The following is a 17,098-nucleotide window of genomic DNA, read 5'->3' as shown; positions in this document are numbered from 1 at the left end:
CTGGGTTCAAAATACTCAAACATGATAAATAAGACATTATATCGCCCTTCCAGGGTGAGGCTAACCCAACATATGCGCATTTATTATTTAATCCTTAAAACTAACATGGGCAATAACTTGTAAAAAGAGTCTGAGACAACCATGAACCATATCAGAAATGTCTTTGTCCATCCACTGTCACAGCTGCTAACATTACTAACTTGAACACTAGATTAGGTTAGTTGTTTTGCTCGGATGCTCGTGCCCAGCTCCCTCTTAGACTCGTTCTCAGGCCCCAGAATATGCAAAATGGCCAAAAATGGCCTATTCTGCTCGGATTATGCCCCAATCATATATTCTGCTCCTGAGGCCCTATTATGCTCGAAATTCTGCCGGCAAAATGTGTAAAGGCTTAGTTCCAGGAGTTATCTCAGTTTGATGTACGAATATAAGCGCAACAGAAAGTCACTGGTCACAATAAGGTCGAATAGAGTTTATAATTTACGAACTGCGGGGAATACGTCTTGTACAGGTTTATGCATTTGAAAGTTTTTTTTTGTTTATTTGTTTATTTTTAACACCTTTGCATGTACTTTTTGAGGAATTTATTAGTAAAGTTAATAAATGAAATGACAGATTAGGTTGTGGCTCTTTCGTGCCGCGTATTGCGCATGTGCATATTACCAGTCAAGCCACTGAACTGTTACCTTGTATTTCTCAAATAAAGGCATTTATCTACTCTAGGCCTTATTCTTCCGCTCGGCCATAGTGCTGTTGGGCCATTTGGTTTATGACTTGTCCCTAGTGAGGATTAGGTGTCTGTGAAAGGCCCACACCTGATTCGAAAACCTGATGTTGTCGAACTCAAATAATCTTTATTTTATGAATTGAAAAAGCAGCTGTTTTGACTCTGTCGACGTCAACCATTTAGCGATGTCTTTTTAACAGTCAATGCCAGTATTATAAATGAAGCCTGCAGACATACTAGATGTGAGATATGATTTGGATTAAGTTACAAGAAGGCACAAAATCGATATTTGAATTGTATTTAGTAAGAACCATCTGTCAGCTAATATTTAATTTACGACAATTATTTGGAGAAAGGGCTTGTGGCACCTGTTAAAGATGTATCAGCTATGAAGGACAGTTATTAACTTATGATTTGTGAGTACATTTTTGAAAAATTTTGACCGGTCGGTGTGGTAGCGTAGTGGTTAAGAGAGCGGTTATGATAAGGAGGGCTTTTCGTGTCGTATAAGAGGAAATCGGGCTTTTTAGTTGAATACTAAACGTTCTGATTGACAACATGTGGATGCATGGATAATTATCCATGGTGGATGCAATATAAATTTAAAGAATAATTTTACACTAGTGCTTATAATAAAGACAATGGTCACACGACATAGCCAGTGCCTTACCCCATTGACAGAGGTTTATTATCCTGGTAATGGCAGCTATGGACAAAAGTTTCTGTATTCTTAAGTTTTATAATTTTGTAGGTCTCTACACGAACAATGTTTGCTCACTATATAAAACTTGGTCGTGTAAATTAGAATACTTGACAGATTTTTCGTCGAGATGGTAAAAGACGTGTCAAGTTGTCTAATTTACACGGCCTTGGAAAACTTGTCAAGAAACTCTTTCTTGGCATTGCATCGTAATTTATTTACCCACGAAGCACTTAGGAACTCTAAAGAACTCGTTTTTAAAATGTCCGTGCGTTCCGGATCCAATTGTAATTTGGAAGTGTAGATTTTTGAGGACAGGACAAAACCGGATTACCCGGAGAAAAACCCCTCACGCCCGGAACAAGGGAGAGAATCAACAACAAATTCAACCAACATATGGCGTCGACGCCAGCATTTTAACCCGGGGCACATTGGTGGTAGGCGAGTGCTGTCACTACTGCACCACCCTTGTTCCTCAAAGTCCATCCTTGGGGCTTATCAGCTTTTTTGAGTGTTCATTAAAAAAAATAGTTCATTATTCATTAACTCATTGTCTCTGCTCTGTATTTTACACGACTTGCGAAACTAACTTGTAAAGAAAAGCAGATTAAACATGTCGGTCGCAAAAAAATGAATCAGTAAAGGCAATAGGGTTACTGCTGCCAGGTACTATTTCCGATAAGGCGGTGTTTATACATGTGAAATAAGATTTGATCGTTGTAATCATAGTTAGCAGAAAAGACTGGTTAGGCAAGGTGGAAAGCATCAACGATTAAAAACTGATAACCGTGCGGTAGTTTATTTTGGAAGCTCTTTTGTTTCCTGCTCACAAATTGTGACTAAATAAATGAATGCGTCTTTTTTTTGGTTAATAAAATAAAAAGAAGAGGAATGCTATGAACGTCTGTGCACCTTTAAGTCCACAAAAGCATATAACAAAGGAGTCTGACGGGCTTCATAACCATTCCACTCTTTTAACTATGATATAATGAACAACGATAGAATCAGCTAAACGAAGCGGGGAGCTGTAACGTAAGGATTCGCAGATTTCTATCAGAAGTTATAAATAGTTGACTAAACGTTTTCAACTTTCTTTTACAAATCAAAAGAAGAAGCATTTCTTTATGCTGTCCCAAAGCACTTTAGTTTTCCAAGTGTATGGTAACCTTGTTCTCCGCTGTCACCAGTATCCCCAAACCTGAGCTTTTTCACAGGAAGCTTGGTCTTGTCGGTAAGGAGACCGCTGTCTTCACGCCATACATTGTCATTCTTGTCACAGTTACAGCCATAACTGGGATCTGCACACGAGTTAGTCATCCCGCATGCGCACTTACCATTGTCAGATGCTCCGCCCCAGTACGTCATCTCAGTAGAATCACGTGACACCCACCATCCATATTTATGGTTGTTAACGTTGTTAAGCAAAACTGAACCGTAACACTCGTACTTGATAAACTGTTCACAATGCGATGAGACTCTGGTGAGACTTGCCAGCTGAGAGAGGCTCACTTTTGCGTAACGAACATCTCGTAAATAAGTACCGGGAGATTCATATCCTTTCACTGATGTTCTGCTTTCACTGTCGTGACTAATGACTGTCACGCCAACTTTATTTTTAGCTGTCATATCACAGTAAACATTGAATGGTGCCAGACCTCCCTCGCCATCTGGATCAATAACGTAATTTCCGCTTACACTGCTGACGTGTTTTCTGATAACAGAACAGGAAGCAAGAGTAACTGGAGAATTGATTTTTACTTTGGTTTCTATTGTTGACAAAGGATTACTCGCTCTGCAGGTGTAAGATCCTTTATGTGATATTTTGATGCTGCCAAGAACTAGAGTGTTGTTTTGAAGAATCCTTGATTCAAAAGGAAGTATGGATCCATCCTTTGTCCAAGTTATGGTAAGTCTCAGGTCACTCTCGGCCACACAAGGTAGGCGAACAGTTGAGCCAACCATAGGAGTCAGTTCCTTAGGTGGTCGAAGTTTGAACCGAAGAGGCGAAAAAACCATCAATTGAGCCATAGCCATCGCTGATCCCAGAATATTACCTGCTTTACACGTGTATATGCCACCGTCGTTTCTTGTCACTTGATAGATTGTCAGAGCGTCGTTCATTACCTCACTTCTTCCTTTTGGCAAATCTCCTCCTAGCTTGGACCACGTGATCATGGGTATTGGCTGACCAGTGGCAGTGCAGGCGATGGTTACGTTTTGGTTGTGCTCAGCCATCAGGCGATTTGATGACAATAATATCTGGGGACCAACTGGCAAGAAATAGAAAAAAATCGCTTTTATTCTGGTGACAGGATACTCTCTGCTATTCTAATATCGTGGAGTTTTTAGCAAATATAGTCGAACCTTCTCTTACGACACCTTTGCACAGCGACAACGTGCACCGGGAAAAAAATAGTACTCATCAATTATTTGTTTTAATCTTGACCCCTATTCAGCGGTCCCCTCTATCAGTAAGCGAACGTGAACATTCTCTAAAATTAGACTTCTAAATGGCTAGTTTTTTTGTAGTTCACCAGTCGTATGCAGCCAATGCCAAGGAAAATGGTACATTTTAGGAGAACACTTACAGTGACCCTCAAGATCAAAGTAAACTTGTTTCCTCATGATTAAGACTTCTCCTCAGTTCCTTTAAAAAGGTCATGACTAATGAATCAAATTCACCGGCATAGCTTTATACTATAGTTTTTCTTTATATTTCATTTACGTTACGTTACGATCAGGTAATGTGATGACAATTCAATAAAGGGCGGAATGGGCGAGAAGTAGAAAACACGTTTATTCTGCCATCAAAATACTGTATCACACCGCTGCGACCATTACTAACCGATCGTTTTAGAGAATTGGGCATCTTATAATGAAAGTCAGAGGAAGTAACTAAAGAACGGCAATAAGGGACTAGCTGTAACTGTCCGTTAGAATACTCCCACAACATGTCAGAAAATGTATTAGGGAGAGATAAAAAAACGTCTTGAAATCTTGAAGAATGAAATGCAACTTACACTGCACTGTTAGCCGTGCGCTGGCGTTGATAGTTCCCAGCAAATTTTCAGCTTTGCAGGTGTACTGGCCCTCGTCTTCAGGTCTAACATCCTGAAGAATCAGAGCACCACTCGACTCTACAACGTGACGTCCGACAGGAAGTGTTGAGTTCACCTTAAACCATGTGACTTTGGGAGGAGGATTTCCAGCTGCTGTACATTTCAAGATGGCTGTCAGACTTGCATTGATTGTCGTTTCAACAGGAGGCTGTAACAAGGAGGGAGCTGAGATGGATTTTCCCGGTGCGCCTTTCTCACCAGGCGGACCTCTGGGGCCGGGAGGTCCTGGCAGACCTGGCAATCCGCGATCCCCCTTTATACCCATCGGTCCCTGTGGTCCTATTGGTCCATTTTTACCGGGAGTCCCCGCTGGGCCGGATCTCCCTCTGGGGCCCGGTATACCTTGGGGTCCTCGTCTTCCCCGTCTTCCTGTGCTACCTTTTGGTCCTGGTTCACAGAGCTTTTCATCTTTGGCACAGATTTTATTCTGCATCAGGCGAAGCTCTTTTTTGATCAGCTTTTTTACTTCGGAGGCTTTTGTAACCGATTTGTTTTGAGAGGCATCTGATGAATCACGTTTTTCTCTGTATATAACTTTGCGACCTTGAAAAATGAGCGTAATGTTTTAATACTTCAATATATGAACTACATACAAGCTTCCACGGTTGTTTGAAAAGCTAAATAAGGTTAAGAACATTTAGCATAACTACAAAATAGACGGCCAATTTTCTAGTTATATTCGTTGGGACGGAGTCTGCGAGCCACTAAAATATACCTCTCTCGTTCTTTAAGTTGCTAACCTCGAATGACGAGCCACCGAGCCACTAAAATATCTCCCTTTCCGTGTTCTTTAAAACTTAAAATGTGGCCCTGTATTCTGTAGTTGATTCCAACTAAACCACTATACCACGTGAAAGGATTATCCTCGGTTTGGCTAAAAGTGATCTATCTCCACTTTCTGTTCGTTTTCACCCACCTTTTGTATTTTGCCAAATGTCGGGATGGTTGCTTTTGGTTACTCTCCCTTTTTTACAATCCTGTTGAACTTTAGCGATTTCTCTTTGAATCTCTTGACGGAATGTTACTAACTGTGATATGAGTCGATGATGCTCGTGTATTCTGAATTCCACGTGAAACAGTGCGATACAGCAAACGACAGACAGTAGGAAGCAGGAGGTGGAACACAACCCAATGAGTATTTTTCTTCCATTTGTGTGCGTGTTTTCTGTCGGCGATTTCATGTTGAACGTCTCTTTGCAGGCTCACAACTTCCCATTTACTGAGTGAGAGCTTTTTAAAATGCTTTTAACACCTCAGTAAAGGCATGAAGAGATTCAGGCAGTCTGACCTTTGCTGATTGTAGTGTAACCCGAGAACTAAACCCATTTATTTATGTTAGCGCTAAAGGAAACAAAAGTGACCTGGCATTAAGATAAATGAGTCGCTTGTTACACGAAAGGGAATTGCTTCAGCTTGATCGGAAGAAAGTTTAAAACTACAACAGGAAATTGTTTCAAAAGTTAAATCAAATTATAGTTAAAAATCAAAATATATGGCACGTGTTGACTAAATTTATTGCACAGAAAGCGTCCTTTTTTCGCAATAGACCTTGTCACGGTTTTCGACGCCATCTTGACGAGTAGGCAAACGCGTGAGAAATTACAGTGATTGTATGAGAATCTAATGTCGAATAATTTCCGTAGAACGGCTGTTCTGAAAAAAATATGACTTGTAAACTAAAGCTTCACTCCTAAGGATTCACCGGGAAAAATTTGAGGGCGTTACATGCACTTGAAGACCTAAAACCACTTCTTTAAGTTTTCTATACATTTGTCTGTACGAAAGTCCCGGGAAAATTACAGACAAATATATGGAAAATCTAAAGCAAGCCTCTGGAGAAATTTAAGTACAGGTACGCCCCCCAAATTTTTTAGGACAATCCTTTGCATCGTAGCTTTAGTTTACAATTGATATTTTTTTCAGACCGTTTTAAGGAAATTATCCGACGTTAGATTCTCATACAAACACTGTAATTTCTCACGCGTTTGCCTACTCGTCAAGATGGCGTCGAAAACCGTGACAAGGTCTATTGTTTCGTTTGATTAAGAACTTCACAGAAGTATTTATTTTACCTCAGCGCCTTTTTCGATCATCCCCGTCACTTTCACTCCGAAATAATCCCTCCTCCCCCTCCCCCGGGTTCATGTTAGCGACGAACCGGGGGAACTAAAACGACAAAAAATGTCATTGCTCGCAATGATGATTTTCCGTGTATAAATAAAGATTTGCGTACATACATACATGTATACAAACGCTTTCCCGCCAAAATGACGCCGGCTCACGAGCGTCCAATACTTAGTATTGAGAAAATCTCATATACTCGTAGTCCGCCTCCTCGAATCTAAAGCTCTCTATTATTTCTTTTCAGTGAACAGAAACCAACGATTCTTTTATTTATCTTGTTTTTAAGGTTGTGGGAGAACACTCTTATGATCTTCAGCACTGACAACGGTGGAGTACCTAAAAACGGTGGATATGACTACCCCCTGAGGGGAAGAAAAGACACTCTATGGGAAGGAGGAATCAGAGGGGTAGGGTTCGTACATGGTGACATTCTCTCCAGGAAAGGAGTGAATTGTACAGGACTTATTCACGTGACTGATTGGTATCCAACCTTAGTTAATCTGGCTGGTGAGTATATGGCTACAGTGCTTTTGACCCAGGAGCCCAGGAGGTCTTCTCAGTTTTATCTAAGAGGTGCTTTGTCTTGAGACATTCCATCATGAGAGCGTTGTATTCCATTAGCAGTTTATTTACTCCTATAGCTTTCATACATACGTCACATCCTTTACACATTTCACCCCACACTTTCTTTGCATATATATAGCGCGCGCGGAATATTTACTCATCCCTGATGATGCCGTTGATCGGTGAAAGCTTGGATTTTGGATTTTACTTTTTAAACAGCAGTTTAAGGCCTCACTAGAACAGTTTTATATTTTTAAAAGGTTAACATCTCATGTAAACAAACTAACTTTTGTGTCGGGTACAATATATTTTAGGTGGGCAATTGGATCAGGAGGAACTCGCTGCCCTTGATGGTCACGACGTATGGAAGGCAATTTCTAATGGCGAGCCTTCACCTCGCACAGAGATTCTGCATAACGTAGACACTCCTTCTGTTACACACCAGTTGGACTTTGCATATCAAGGAATTGGTCTTCGTGCTGGAGACATGAAACTTCTCATGGGGGTCCCTAACATCTCTTACTTCATACCACCTGAAGAACGGAATTCTTCTCAAGGAAATGAAGTGTATTTGTACGAGTTTGAAGATGTAAGTTAGTTCTTGAAGTTATATTACCCCTTTGTTCACTGGCTATGTTATGTATCGCCCCATGTAAGGGCCGGGAGTCCAAGACATTCTTGGATTCTGGACTCCATGTCGTGGATTCCGGATCCCAGGTACTGGAACTTGGATTTTAGATTCCAATCCGCCGTACGGAAAAAGATGGCGGCTGTACATTTTACCACAATTCCCTTCGAACCTAACACGGCCAATTACACATAATGTCATTTTTTTTTTTTTGGCGGGGGGGGGGGGGGGGAAGGGTGGGGAGGCGAAATTTGTCCCTGTAATAGCAACATTGCCTATCCTAGGTTTGAAGTTTATAAAACTTTTCTGTACGTTTTTATGATCAATTTTATGGTTTTCATGCGCTAAGAACTGTGGGTAAATGTACCAGTCGCCATCTTTTTAGGTACGGTGCGGTGGATTGTTAGCGGGATTCCGGATTCCTTAAGCTAAATTCCGGATTCCAACGCCCAGGATTTCGGATTCCACGGCGCAAATTTTCCTACATTCCGGAATCCGGATTCCCTTACGTGGTGTTATATGTCTGACATACACAGCTTTCATTTGGAGTCCCCTCGGGTATTCTTTGTGGCCAACATTTGCTTCCAGGTTGCGGGCTTGCAGTTCTCTCTGTTTCCCCTCAAAACAAACAGACAAACAAACAAAATAAAACGGAAAACAGACGGGCTATGGAAAGGGTCAACCAAATCTTCCCATGGTGCCTTTCGCTTTCAAAAGCTCGTTCCCAAGTTTCCACTCGATCCTCTGAAATCTTCCACAAGTGAGACTGGTCACAAAGTAAGACATGCTCAGACTCATTCTCCTAGCTTATTTACAATTTTTCAGTTCCTTTATTACGTCCGTTTTCGCTGAAACTGAATACGGACTGAGTTGCAGTTCATTCAGTCCGTGGATTTGTCATTTTAGAGCCTTAGAAATTGCGCGAATGACGCTGATGAGCCAAATGAGACCCTTTCTTCCTTTATTCGGAGATTGTTCAAAACACTCGTACATTTGAATTTCTCGCCTGGGTGGTCAAAAAATAACCAATATAATGATGTCCACTATTTCTGCGCGATATGACTAATGTGGAAAATGTGTTTGCTGTTTTGTTAAGACTCAAGCTGTAGAATCTAATATTTTTTCTTTGCTACGTTTAGTACCAAGACTTTTATATGTTTTTTAGCCTCCAGTTCCCCTTGTCGATGTAGCCCTCTACAATATCACCGCTGACCCATATGAGAAGTACGACCTCAGCAAAAAGTTCCCGGATATGGTAGAGAAATTCCAAGATCGAGTGCAGTCTTACATGAGTGGTGCGTTACCTCCTGCTAATAAACCAGGTGACCCGAAGGCGCGACAAGTAGCAAAGGAGAATGGGGCCTGGACTCCGTGGATGTGATCGTCCTTGCAATAGGCCATTTCTGAGTTGCTCTAAGCCTCTGTTTCGAAGCGAGGCTAAGTGCGAAGCCATTGATATGAAAATGTTCCTTTATTCTCATGCAAATATAACTCATTTTCACAAGAAAGGGTTTTGCATTAAGCCTCGTTCTAAAAATAAGAGTTTTACGAACTCGGAAGAGGCCCATTAGAGAAATCCGGAACTTTCGTTATTTTTTTACTAGCGGTCCGTTTTTAGATTTTTCTTGCATTGCGAGTGTGAGTCATTTGCAAAACGTAGCGTAGAAAGAGAAATGGACAATGAATGAAATATTCACATGGGAATATGTACTGAAAAAATTTCGATTCAGTGCCTAAGGTCTTTTACTGTAAACGGCAGGGTAGGTTTTGAAGAACTAATTGTAATTTTTTTCCGTCAAGGCAGTATAGATGCAGAATCTTTCGATTACAAACGTTTAAAACCAGTTTGGTATTATGAATTTGCTTGTAAATATTAATGGGCATCTATGCTTCGCCAAAAGTGACAAAATATCAAAGATGCAACTTTATAATTCAAATCCACAAATTCACTATCAAGATCGATACGATTAGCATCAACTTGCTTTTTGAATGTGTCAAGATTATAGAATTTAATTTCAATTCCCACATGTTTCTTGTCATGTATCAAGACATACTTTTTCTAAATCAACATGCTTGTTTTTTAAATCAAGAAGAGAGACGACAGTTTTTGATCATTTCTGTTTCCGAGAGGGAATTAAAACGAGAACACCGGTTGGAATTCAAGATGGCTTCTAATCGTTTCTATATTCCAAATGTAAATGAATTTTTCGAAGGTTTGATCTCCCTTTTGTAGCACTGCGGGGACTGTGTGAAAGAAAATACCGATGAGGGGGCACGCAGAATTTCCTGAAAGGCGTTTAGAGGAATATAAACCCACTTTGCGGGTGATGTATGGTCGAGTTACGGAGTCGGCCCAGGACTACTGCAGCAGAATCAACTTACTCAGGATATACAGATAATGAAATCCAGAGTACAATCACTTGCGACAGTAAACAGTGACTTTCATTATGAAGGCAATACAGAAGAGTCAAGTACTACGCAGAATTCACAGTGGAGTAACTGAAAGAATGCTTCTCACAATATTGTCCAGGTGTCGGACCAGGAGGAAAAATTATGCTGTTGACCGAGTGGCAGACCAAATTCTTGCCTCTGCCGACTAAGTGTCCTAGGAGACATTCCTAGCATCCTTGCAATATCTACCCAGCGAAACCCCAATGCCCCCCTTACACTGCCCTTAGTCCATGGATTTGCTCTTGCCTAATTTCATATCTAGGCCTTTCAGCGTTACCTGACCTTCCGAGAGTAAATAACTGTGAATTCTGCGTAGTACTTGACTCTTCTGTAGTGCCTTGATAATGAAAGTCACTGTTTAGTTTTGCAAGTGATTGTAATCTGGAGTCCATTACTTGCATTAATAGTTCCAAATCCTGAGTAAGTTGATTCTCCTGGGCCGACTCCGTAACTCGACCATACATCAACCACAAGGCACACAAAATGCGTTGATATTCCTCTTGTCGTCTTGCAAGAAATTCTGCGTGCCCCCCATCGGTATTTTCTTTCACATAGTCCCCGCAGTGCTGCAAAAGGGAGAGCAAACCTTCGAAAAATTCACTTACATTTGGAATATAGAAACGATCAGAAGCCATCTTGAATTCCAACCTGTGTTCTCGTTTTCAGTCCCTCTCGTAAACAGAGCTGATCAAAAACTGTCGTCTCTCTTCTTGATTTAAAGAACAAGCATCTTGATTTAGAAAACGTATGTCTTGATACATGACAAAAAACACGTGGGAATTGAAATTAAACTCTATAATCTTGACACATTCAAAAAGCAAGTTGATGTCGATCTTGAAAGTGAATTTGTGGATTTGAATTATAAAGATGTACCTTTGATATTTTGTCACTTTTGGCGTAGCATAGGGGCATTAGACGGATTTTCAGGCCTTTGAACTTTGTGAAATCGTGTTGATCTTAATTCCCTTTTTGGGTACTTTTGAGCCTAAGTCAACTCCCATCCTTAATTTTTTTCTGGGAGGGATTGATTTTAGGGCCTGTGCTCTTTATCGCTTAAGGTGTGTCAATCGGTAAGTGCTCTCAGGGCAGTTTGACAGGACACCAAACCATTATTGAAAATAAATTGTTGTTTAATAAACGATTATCCTTCATTTTCTTTCATTGTAATTAACAATTATTCCTCGAGCCCGAATGGGCTATTAACTCAGAGGCCATGAGGGCGAGAGGAATAATTGTTTTAGTAAAATCCAACTAGTTGATCAAAAATATCGAGAGTAAAAAACTTTTAGCTAGTTAAAGCTAGATTTTAATCCTTTTTTACCGCCAAAAAGTCCGCGCTTTTCGCTACTAGGGGGCTATAACATATTGCCTAGTAGAAGCTCAACCAATCAGAACGCAGCATTGATAATAGACAACTAGTGGGATTTTACTAATTAATTTTAGTCTGATTTTAGATGGACGTTTAGTCTTGCGCAGAAGTGTTGTTGGTCCCTCAGCATCAGCTCAGTTTCTAACAATATGTTTTATTAATTTTACTGAGGTAGAGATGATTGCATTTGTTCGCTCAATATGACTAATATTACAACTACAGTATTTACTCGCCCAGCTGGGACAAAAAAAATAATAAGCGCCGCGGCCCTAATGCAATCAAAATCAATAGACGTTTCTGTCAGTTACTGAAGAATGAATAATAATACCGTTAACCATGAAAGAAGCTGTGGCGCCCAACGTTCAAATAAAAGCCATCTTCGAACAAGCGCTCTGTTTAAGAGCCCATGACTGTAAATATCGAGAATCGCTGGCCAGGCTAAAAAAATCGAAAATTCTGATAATTTGTCAGAAAAACCCCATTGGGGAACTATCTTCGAAAAAAATATTTTCAACTTTCAAGAATCTATCGTTTTCGAGAAAATGAGAAAAAACGAAAATAGCGGTTTTTGCCTAATTAATTATGCAAAAATTAGAGTAAAAATGACCTACTTTATCGCGTCTATACCGAAGCAAGATTCAAAGCTATAAATCAGAAGTATTTTTGTTTAAAAGCATTCTATCTTTTCTTTCTATCCATGGTACGTTTTAAACCATAAACTTGATTTTGAATTTTTTATGGTTTTTTAAAAACTACCATCAATGGCACTTTTTAAAATGGCTAAAAAATGAGCAACTTCGGAGGCAAAAATCTCACCTTGGCGTGTGTGATACCTAGCCAAAATTTATACTAGGACAAAGTTCAGCTCTTATATTTACAGAATATGAATTAAAAAATCTGGGTACTCCGGATTCGCCTTTACAAAATAAAAAGTTTCGTGACCACCAGTGGAAAAATGTCACAAATTTGCATAAGTTAAATTTGTAGAGAAATGTTGCGGCAGCCAGTTTTGTTTCAATTCAGGGTCAGTATGGAATGTAAAAAAACGTTTTTTGATAAAGTTTATGTTAAAATATCAGAGTAATTAACCGTTCACAAAAAAATAATAATAAAAAACCGACCTCGTAGAAGCATTATATAAAAGCGCCGAATTATTATGTAAACTATATCCCATGTCTCTCGTTTCGTTTCCTATTTTCCTTGTATTAGCATCCATCTGTATTATCGTAAATTCGCCTCCGGTATGTCTAAAATAGGTAGGTACATTTTCCTTGAAATTTTATTTGCGAACGGGATACACTGCGTAAGAGGAAGTCATAAACTAACAGTTGGAGCAACAATGTCACGCAACGACGTCTCGAGCAGCTCTGCCTTCTTTCACTGATTTGTTTCTCCTTATGAAATTTTATGAACCAAAACAAGTTCCAACCGACACCGCCGAAGAACTGGAAAAGGAGACTGCAGTCGAACCTCCCGAAAGCGACCACCCAAAATGCGCAGACTTAGTGGTCGCTAACAGGAGGTGGTCTGTTATGAGAATCGAACCACAGGAGGTTTCTTTGAGAAGAAAACTGGACACATCTACTTTAAGGAAGATAATTTATTGCGTGCAATTTCCAAGTTACGATACGTGCAGTTCCATGTTGTTGTTGTTCCTACCACAAGAGATCAGAAACTCGTCAGGTGGTCGCTTACAAGAGGTTAAAAACAGCCCCAATTAGTGGTCGCGGGCGCTTACAGGAGAGATTCCACCTGTAAGACTTAACTGGGTGGGTTTTGGTGTTTTGGATAGGTGGTCGCACATGGAGGTTCAACTGTACTCCAACAGAGTAAATCACCTTTCACGACGATGCGACTAGGATTTGTCCATGGAAGATAAGACTCCTTGTTCACCACTTTTGAGCTGGCCAACCAACTCACACCCATGTCGAGTGTTTGCAAAACGTAGCATCATCGTGAAAAGAGAAGTATCAGAAAGGTCATCCTTGACGCCCCTGGCCTATCGCAGTATGCGGCAGCGAACTTATATCGACGTAAGTACCATTTACTAACCGGGCAGTGAGGCGACGCAGAGTAAAAGCGTAACTTGACTACGTTTTTCAGTTTGCAGCAGACCCGAGTTTTGTTCAAAGAAATACCTGCCTTTTCCTCAGGAGTATTAACGTCAGTACCCGCAATGTCCCAGCTCGTGCCTTCACACCGGAACGTCCGTCCCTTACCCAGTCAAAAAATGTTCAGTGAAGACTTATAAGTATCATTTTATCAGGGAGCAGTAACCATTGCTTTTTGGCATCCCGCCCCAGACATACCCCCTTAATAGCTCTCCTCACTCGCTTCGCGCTTGCATTCGCTCCGGCTTTGGGCTTAATTGCCTTCGCTCGCCTGAAAAACGCACATCTGTTATGCAGGCTAGCCAGTTAGCTTGATATGCGAATGCCTGAAAAACATTTGCAACACAAGACTGCTCAATTGAACGTACCCTAATTTAGAAGCTTTTTTGGCGCATTCACAGAAGCCAAAATTTGGACATCTTTTACGAACCTATATCGATCTTTCCCTCCCGCTCTCTTTTTTCTCTTTGCCTTTCTTCTTCTGTTGCTCCGGCACTTGATTGTCTTCTGACTTTCTTTGCTTTGCAAAGAATTTTGGCTGGCAAACTTTTCAGGAAAGGGACATTTAATTAATCAGTAGAGAATAGAAGGTGAATAGAAAATCTGGAAGTAGATTTTTTTACCCCAAATGTTGCTTTTTTGGTGTGTGTAACTCTCTCAAGATACATGAAGATAGGTGAAAATTTGCTAAATGAGGTACCAGTGGAAAAATCTATCCTTGTTGATTTTGATCAGTTTATAACCTTGGTGAATAAATGGAAAGCTAAATGGGTTCATGAAGGATATTAATGGTTAAAAAACACCAAAACGACCCCAGTGTCGGCAGTACTCCCTCCATCTGATTTACTTTTTCTATTGAGAGAACAATTGCAGGGATCCACGAAGGTCCTTTCAACGAAGATTACAACTAATCAATCCAACAATTACGGGTCGGTCCACTTGGCGATCTTTGACCATCTTTGGGTGTTCGAAATCGTGTCTGGACTTGAATGTGTTGAACGCACGAACAGTGAAGAGGCAAAAAAAGGAGGTGGAAGAACTTCAGAAAAGAGAGGAGAGAAAAGGGGGCAATGATTACTTTAATCTTGTCTTTACTTACGTTATTTTTAATATTCGAGACGTCGCAATTTCACCAAAATATAACTTTAAAAAACTACTGAGAAAATTAACTATTTCGGATTTTTATTGATTGAAAACTCATAGGGTCTGATGTATAATGTTATTAATGGCAAATCCCCTAAAATACCTTGACGAATGAACTATCGGTACCATAAAAGCATGTGCCCACTCCAAGAAAGCTGCGTGACCGCGAAATTCATTCAGGTGAATAAAGTAAAGTCATCTGACGTGAATAATATTTCTTTACACACTTCATAAGCTCTCAGTTTTTTTCATCGTACCGGTAAAAATAAAGTCTGACGGTGATGACATCGGTCACGCAATTGCAGAATACAGCACTCCAACACCCAACAACAATTGCTGAGCAACCTTAATTTTGTAATGTACAATTAAGAAGAGCTAAGATACGAATTACAAAACATTTAACATTAGCTATTCTCTTGGTTATGCTATTTCAAGCCCCAAATATTGCGCGATGCTAACAGTATTGAAACCCGTCCTTGTGTACGATAGGAATATGCAGACTTATTTATATGCAAATTTATCACATTGTGTCACCAACATTCACAGCAATTTGTTATCAGGGATACTAATTTTTCAGATCCTTTACTTAATTTTAGCTTCATTTAAAGGCGCTTTCATCCTTTCTTCTAAGTTTCGAATATACCACGTGCCGAAACTACAAAGAAAAATCAGGGGTCATCATTTCTCTACAAATTTGACTTATGCAAATTTGTGACATTTTTCCACTGGTGGTCACGAAACTTTTTATTTTGTAAAGGCGAATCCGGAGTACCCAGATTTTTTATTTCATATTCTGTTAATCTAAGAGCTGAACTTTGTCCTAGTATACATTTTGGCTAGGTATCACACATACCAAGGTGAGTTTTTTGCCTCTGAAGTTGCTCATTTTTTAGCCATTTTAAAAAGTGCGCTTGGTGGTAGTTTTTAAAAAACCGTTAAAAATTCAAAATCATATTTATGGTTTAAAACATACCATGGATAGAAAGAAAAGATAGAATGCTCTTAAAAATTAATATTTCTGATTTATAGCTTTGAATCTTGCCTCGGTACAAACGCGATAAAGTAGGTCATTTTTACTCTAATTTTTGCATTATTAATTAGGTAAAAACCGCTATTTTCGTTTTTCCTCATTTTCTCGAAAACTATAAATTCTTGAAAGTTGAAAATATTTTTTTCGAAGATAGTTCCCCAAAGGGGGTTTTCTGACAAATTATCAGAATTTTCGATTTTTTTAGCCTGGCCAGCGATTCTTGATATTTACTGTCATGGGCTCTTAAGGCGTGAACAAATTTAACAAGCACCACAATATTCATTCGAGCTACTTAAACCTTGATAACTTTAGTCAATTTATATTCACCCTTTCTTATATTATACCCACTGTTTTACTAAATATTTGTTAACCTGAGACAATCCCATACTTAACACCTCAAATGCCGTACAAGTTCCCATTTAATCTCATGTTTATTGGGCTTTCTCGTCCACCGTGCTTCTCCAAGGCGTCCAAATGCCATCCTTCCGCGCAACATCCCAAGCCTGGCTGTCTGCGGGCTTGTTTAGAGGGAGTACAGCGCTACGTTTGTAGAACTCCAGTCTGTCTTGCAATTTTTGGACGACGTCAGGCAATTTTTGGCTCAAATCATTGTGTTCTGTAGGATCAGCTGTGATATTGTAAAGAGCAACTTCAATAAAACCTTTCACTTGAGAATTCTGAAAATGGTAAAAAGAGATAACTACTTACATTAAATTTTCGCGACATGTTTAGTTCGCAATTTTGATGTGCGCATATTTCGCGACACTTAAATTTCGCGATTTTCCGAAAATTTTATATTTTGAATCACTTTAATTTCGCATTTTTGATTACAACAATTTATATTTTATAGGCAATGTTATTTAACATCTCCTTGAATTAAGTATAATTATTTTATCAAAGGAACAATAACGTCAAAAGTAAGAAAAGCGCAACAGCGAGACTAGTGTCAACAGTAACAACAAAGCAGTTCTCACAATGTTTACAAGCAGTTTAGCTTGTACGTGAGTTATCGTTCTTGAGTCAATTGACTACAACATCCACTTACACTGAAAATTCCTCAGAAAAATAAAAAATGTGATCTTGTAAACGTTTCAGTGGTAATAAACTCGTTCTTTCTTAATTATGGACATAA

At 39.6% G+C, this 17,098-nt stretch overlaps 3 protein-coding genes across 3 annotated transcripts in view; 1 reads left to right on the top strand and 2 right to left on the bottom strand.

The window, feature by feature from the left end:
* The window catches only part of LOC140951174 (arylsulfatase B-like), a 41,069-nt gene extending 31,188 nt beyond the window's left edge, over positions 1–9,881 (top strand). Inside the window, exons 5-7 of the mRNA XM_073400399.1 lie at positions 6,957–7,177; positions 7,549–7,823; positions 9,028–9,881. Coding sequence (XP_073256500.1) covers positions 6,957–7,177; positions 7,549–7,823; positions 9,028–9,243 — 712 coding nt within the window. The 3' untranslated portion in view covers positions 9,244–9,881. The remainder of the gene's footprint in view (positions 1–6,956; positions 7,178–7,548; positions 7,824–9,027) is intronic.
* Positions 1,938–5,805, bottom strand: LOC140951184 (roundabout homolog 1-like). The gene is made up of 3 exons (XM_073400412.1): positions 5,463–5,805; positions 4,448–5,089; positions 1,938–3,697 (listed from the first exon to the last, which is right to left on the bottom strand). The coding sequence occupies exons 1-3, from the start codon at positions 5,725–5,727 to the stop codon at positions 2,550–2,552; spliced, it is 2,055 nt and encodes a 684-aa protein (XP_073256513.1). The 5' UTR covers positions 5,728–5,805; the 3' UTR covers positions 1,938–2,549.
* A 6,503-nt stretch (positions 9,882–16,384) lies between the features above and the next one.
* Positions 16,385–17,098, bottom strand: part of LOC140951185 (arylsulfatase B-like) — a 17,565-nt gene continuing 16,851 nt past the window's right edge. Inside the window, exon 7 of the mRNA XM_073400413.1 lies at positions 16,385–16,643. Within this exon, the coding sequence (XP_073256514.1) occupies positions 16,398–16,643 (246 nt within the window). The 3' untranslated portion in view covers positions 16,385–16,397. The remainder of the gene's footprint in view (positions 16,644–17,098) is intronic.

Source organism: Porites lutea, chromosome 10 (genome assembly GCF_958299795.1).
Source record: "Porites lutea chromosome 10, jaPorLute2.1, whole genome shotgun sequence".
Taxonomy (NCBI): domain Eukaryota; kingdom Metazoa; phylum Cnidaria; class Anthozoa; order Scleractinia; family Poritidae; genus Porites; species Porites lutea.
Note: the sequence above shows the minus strand (reverse complement) of the source record. Positions and strands in the feature narration are given on the sequence as shown.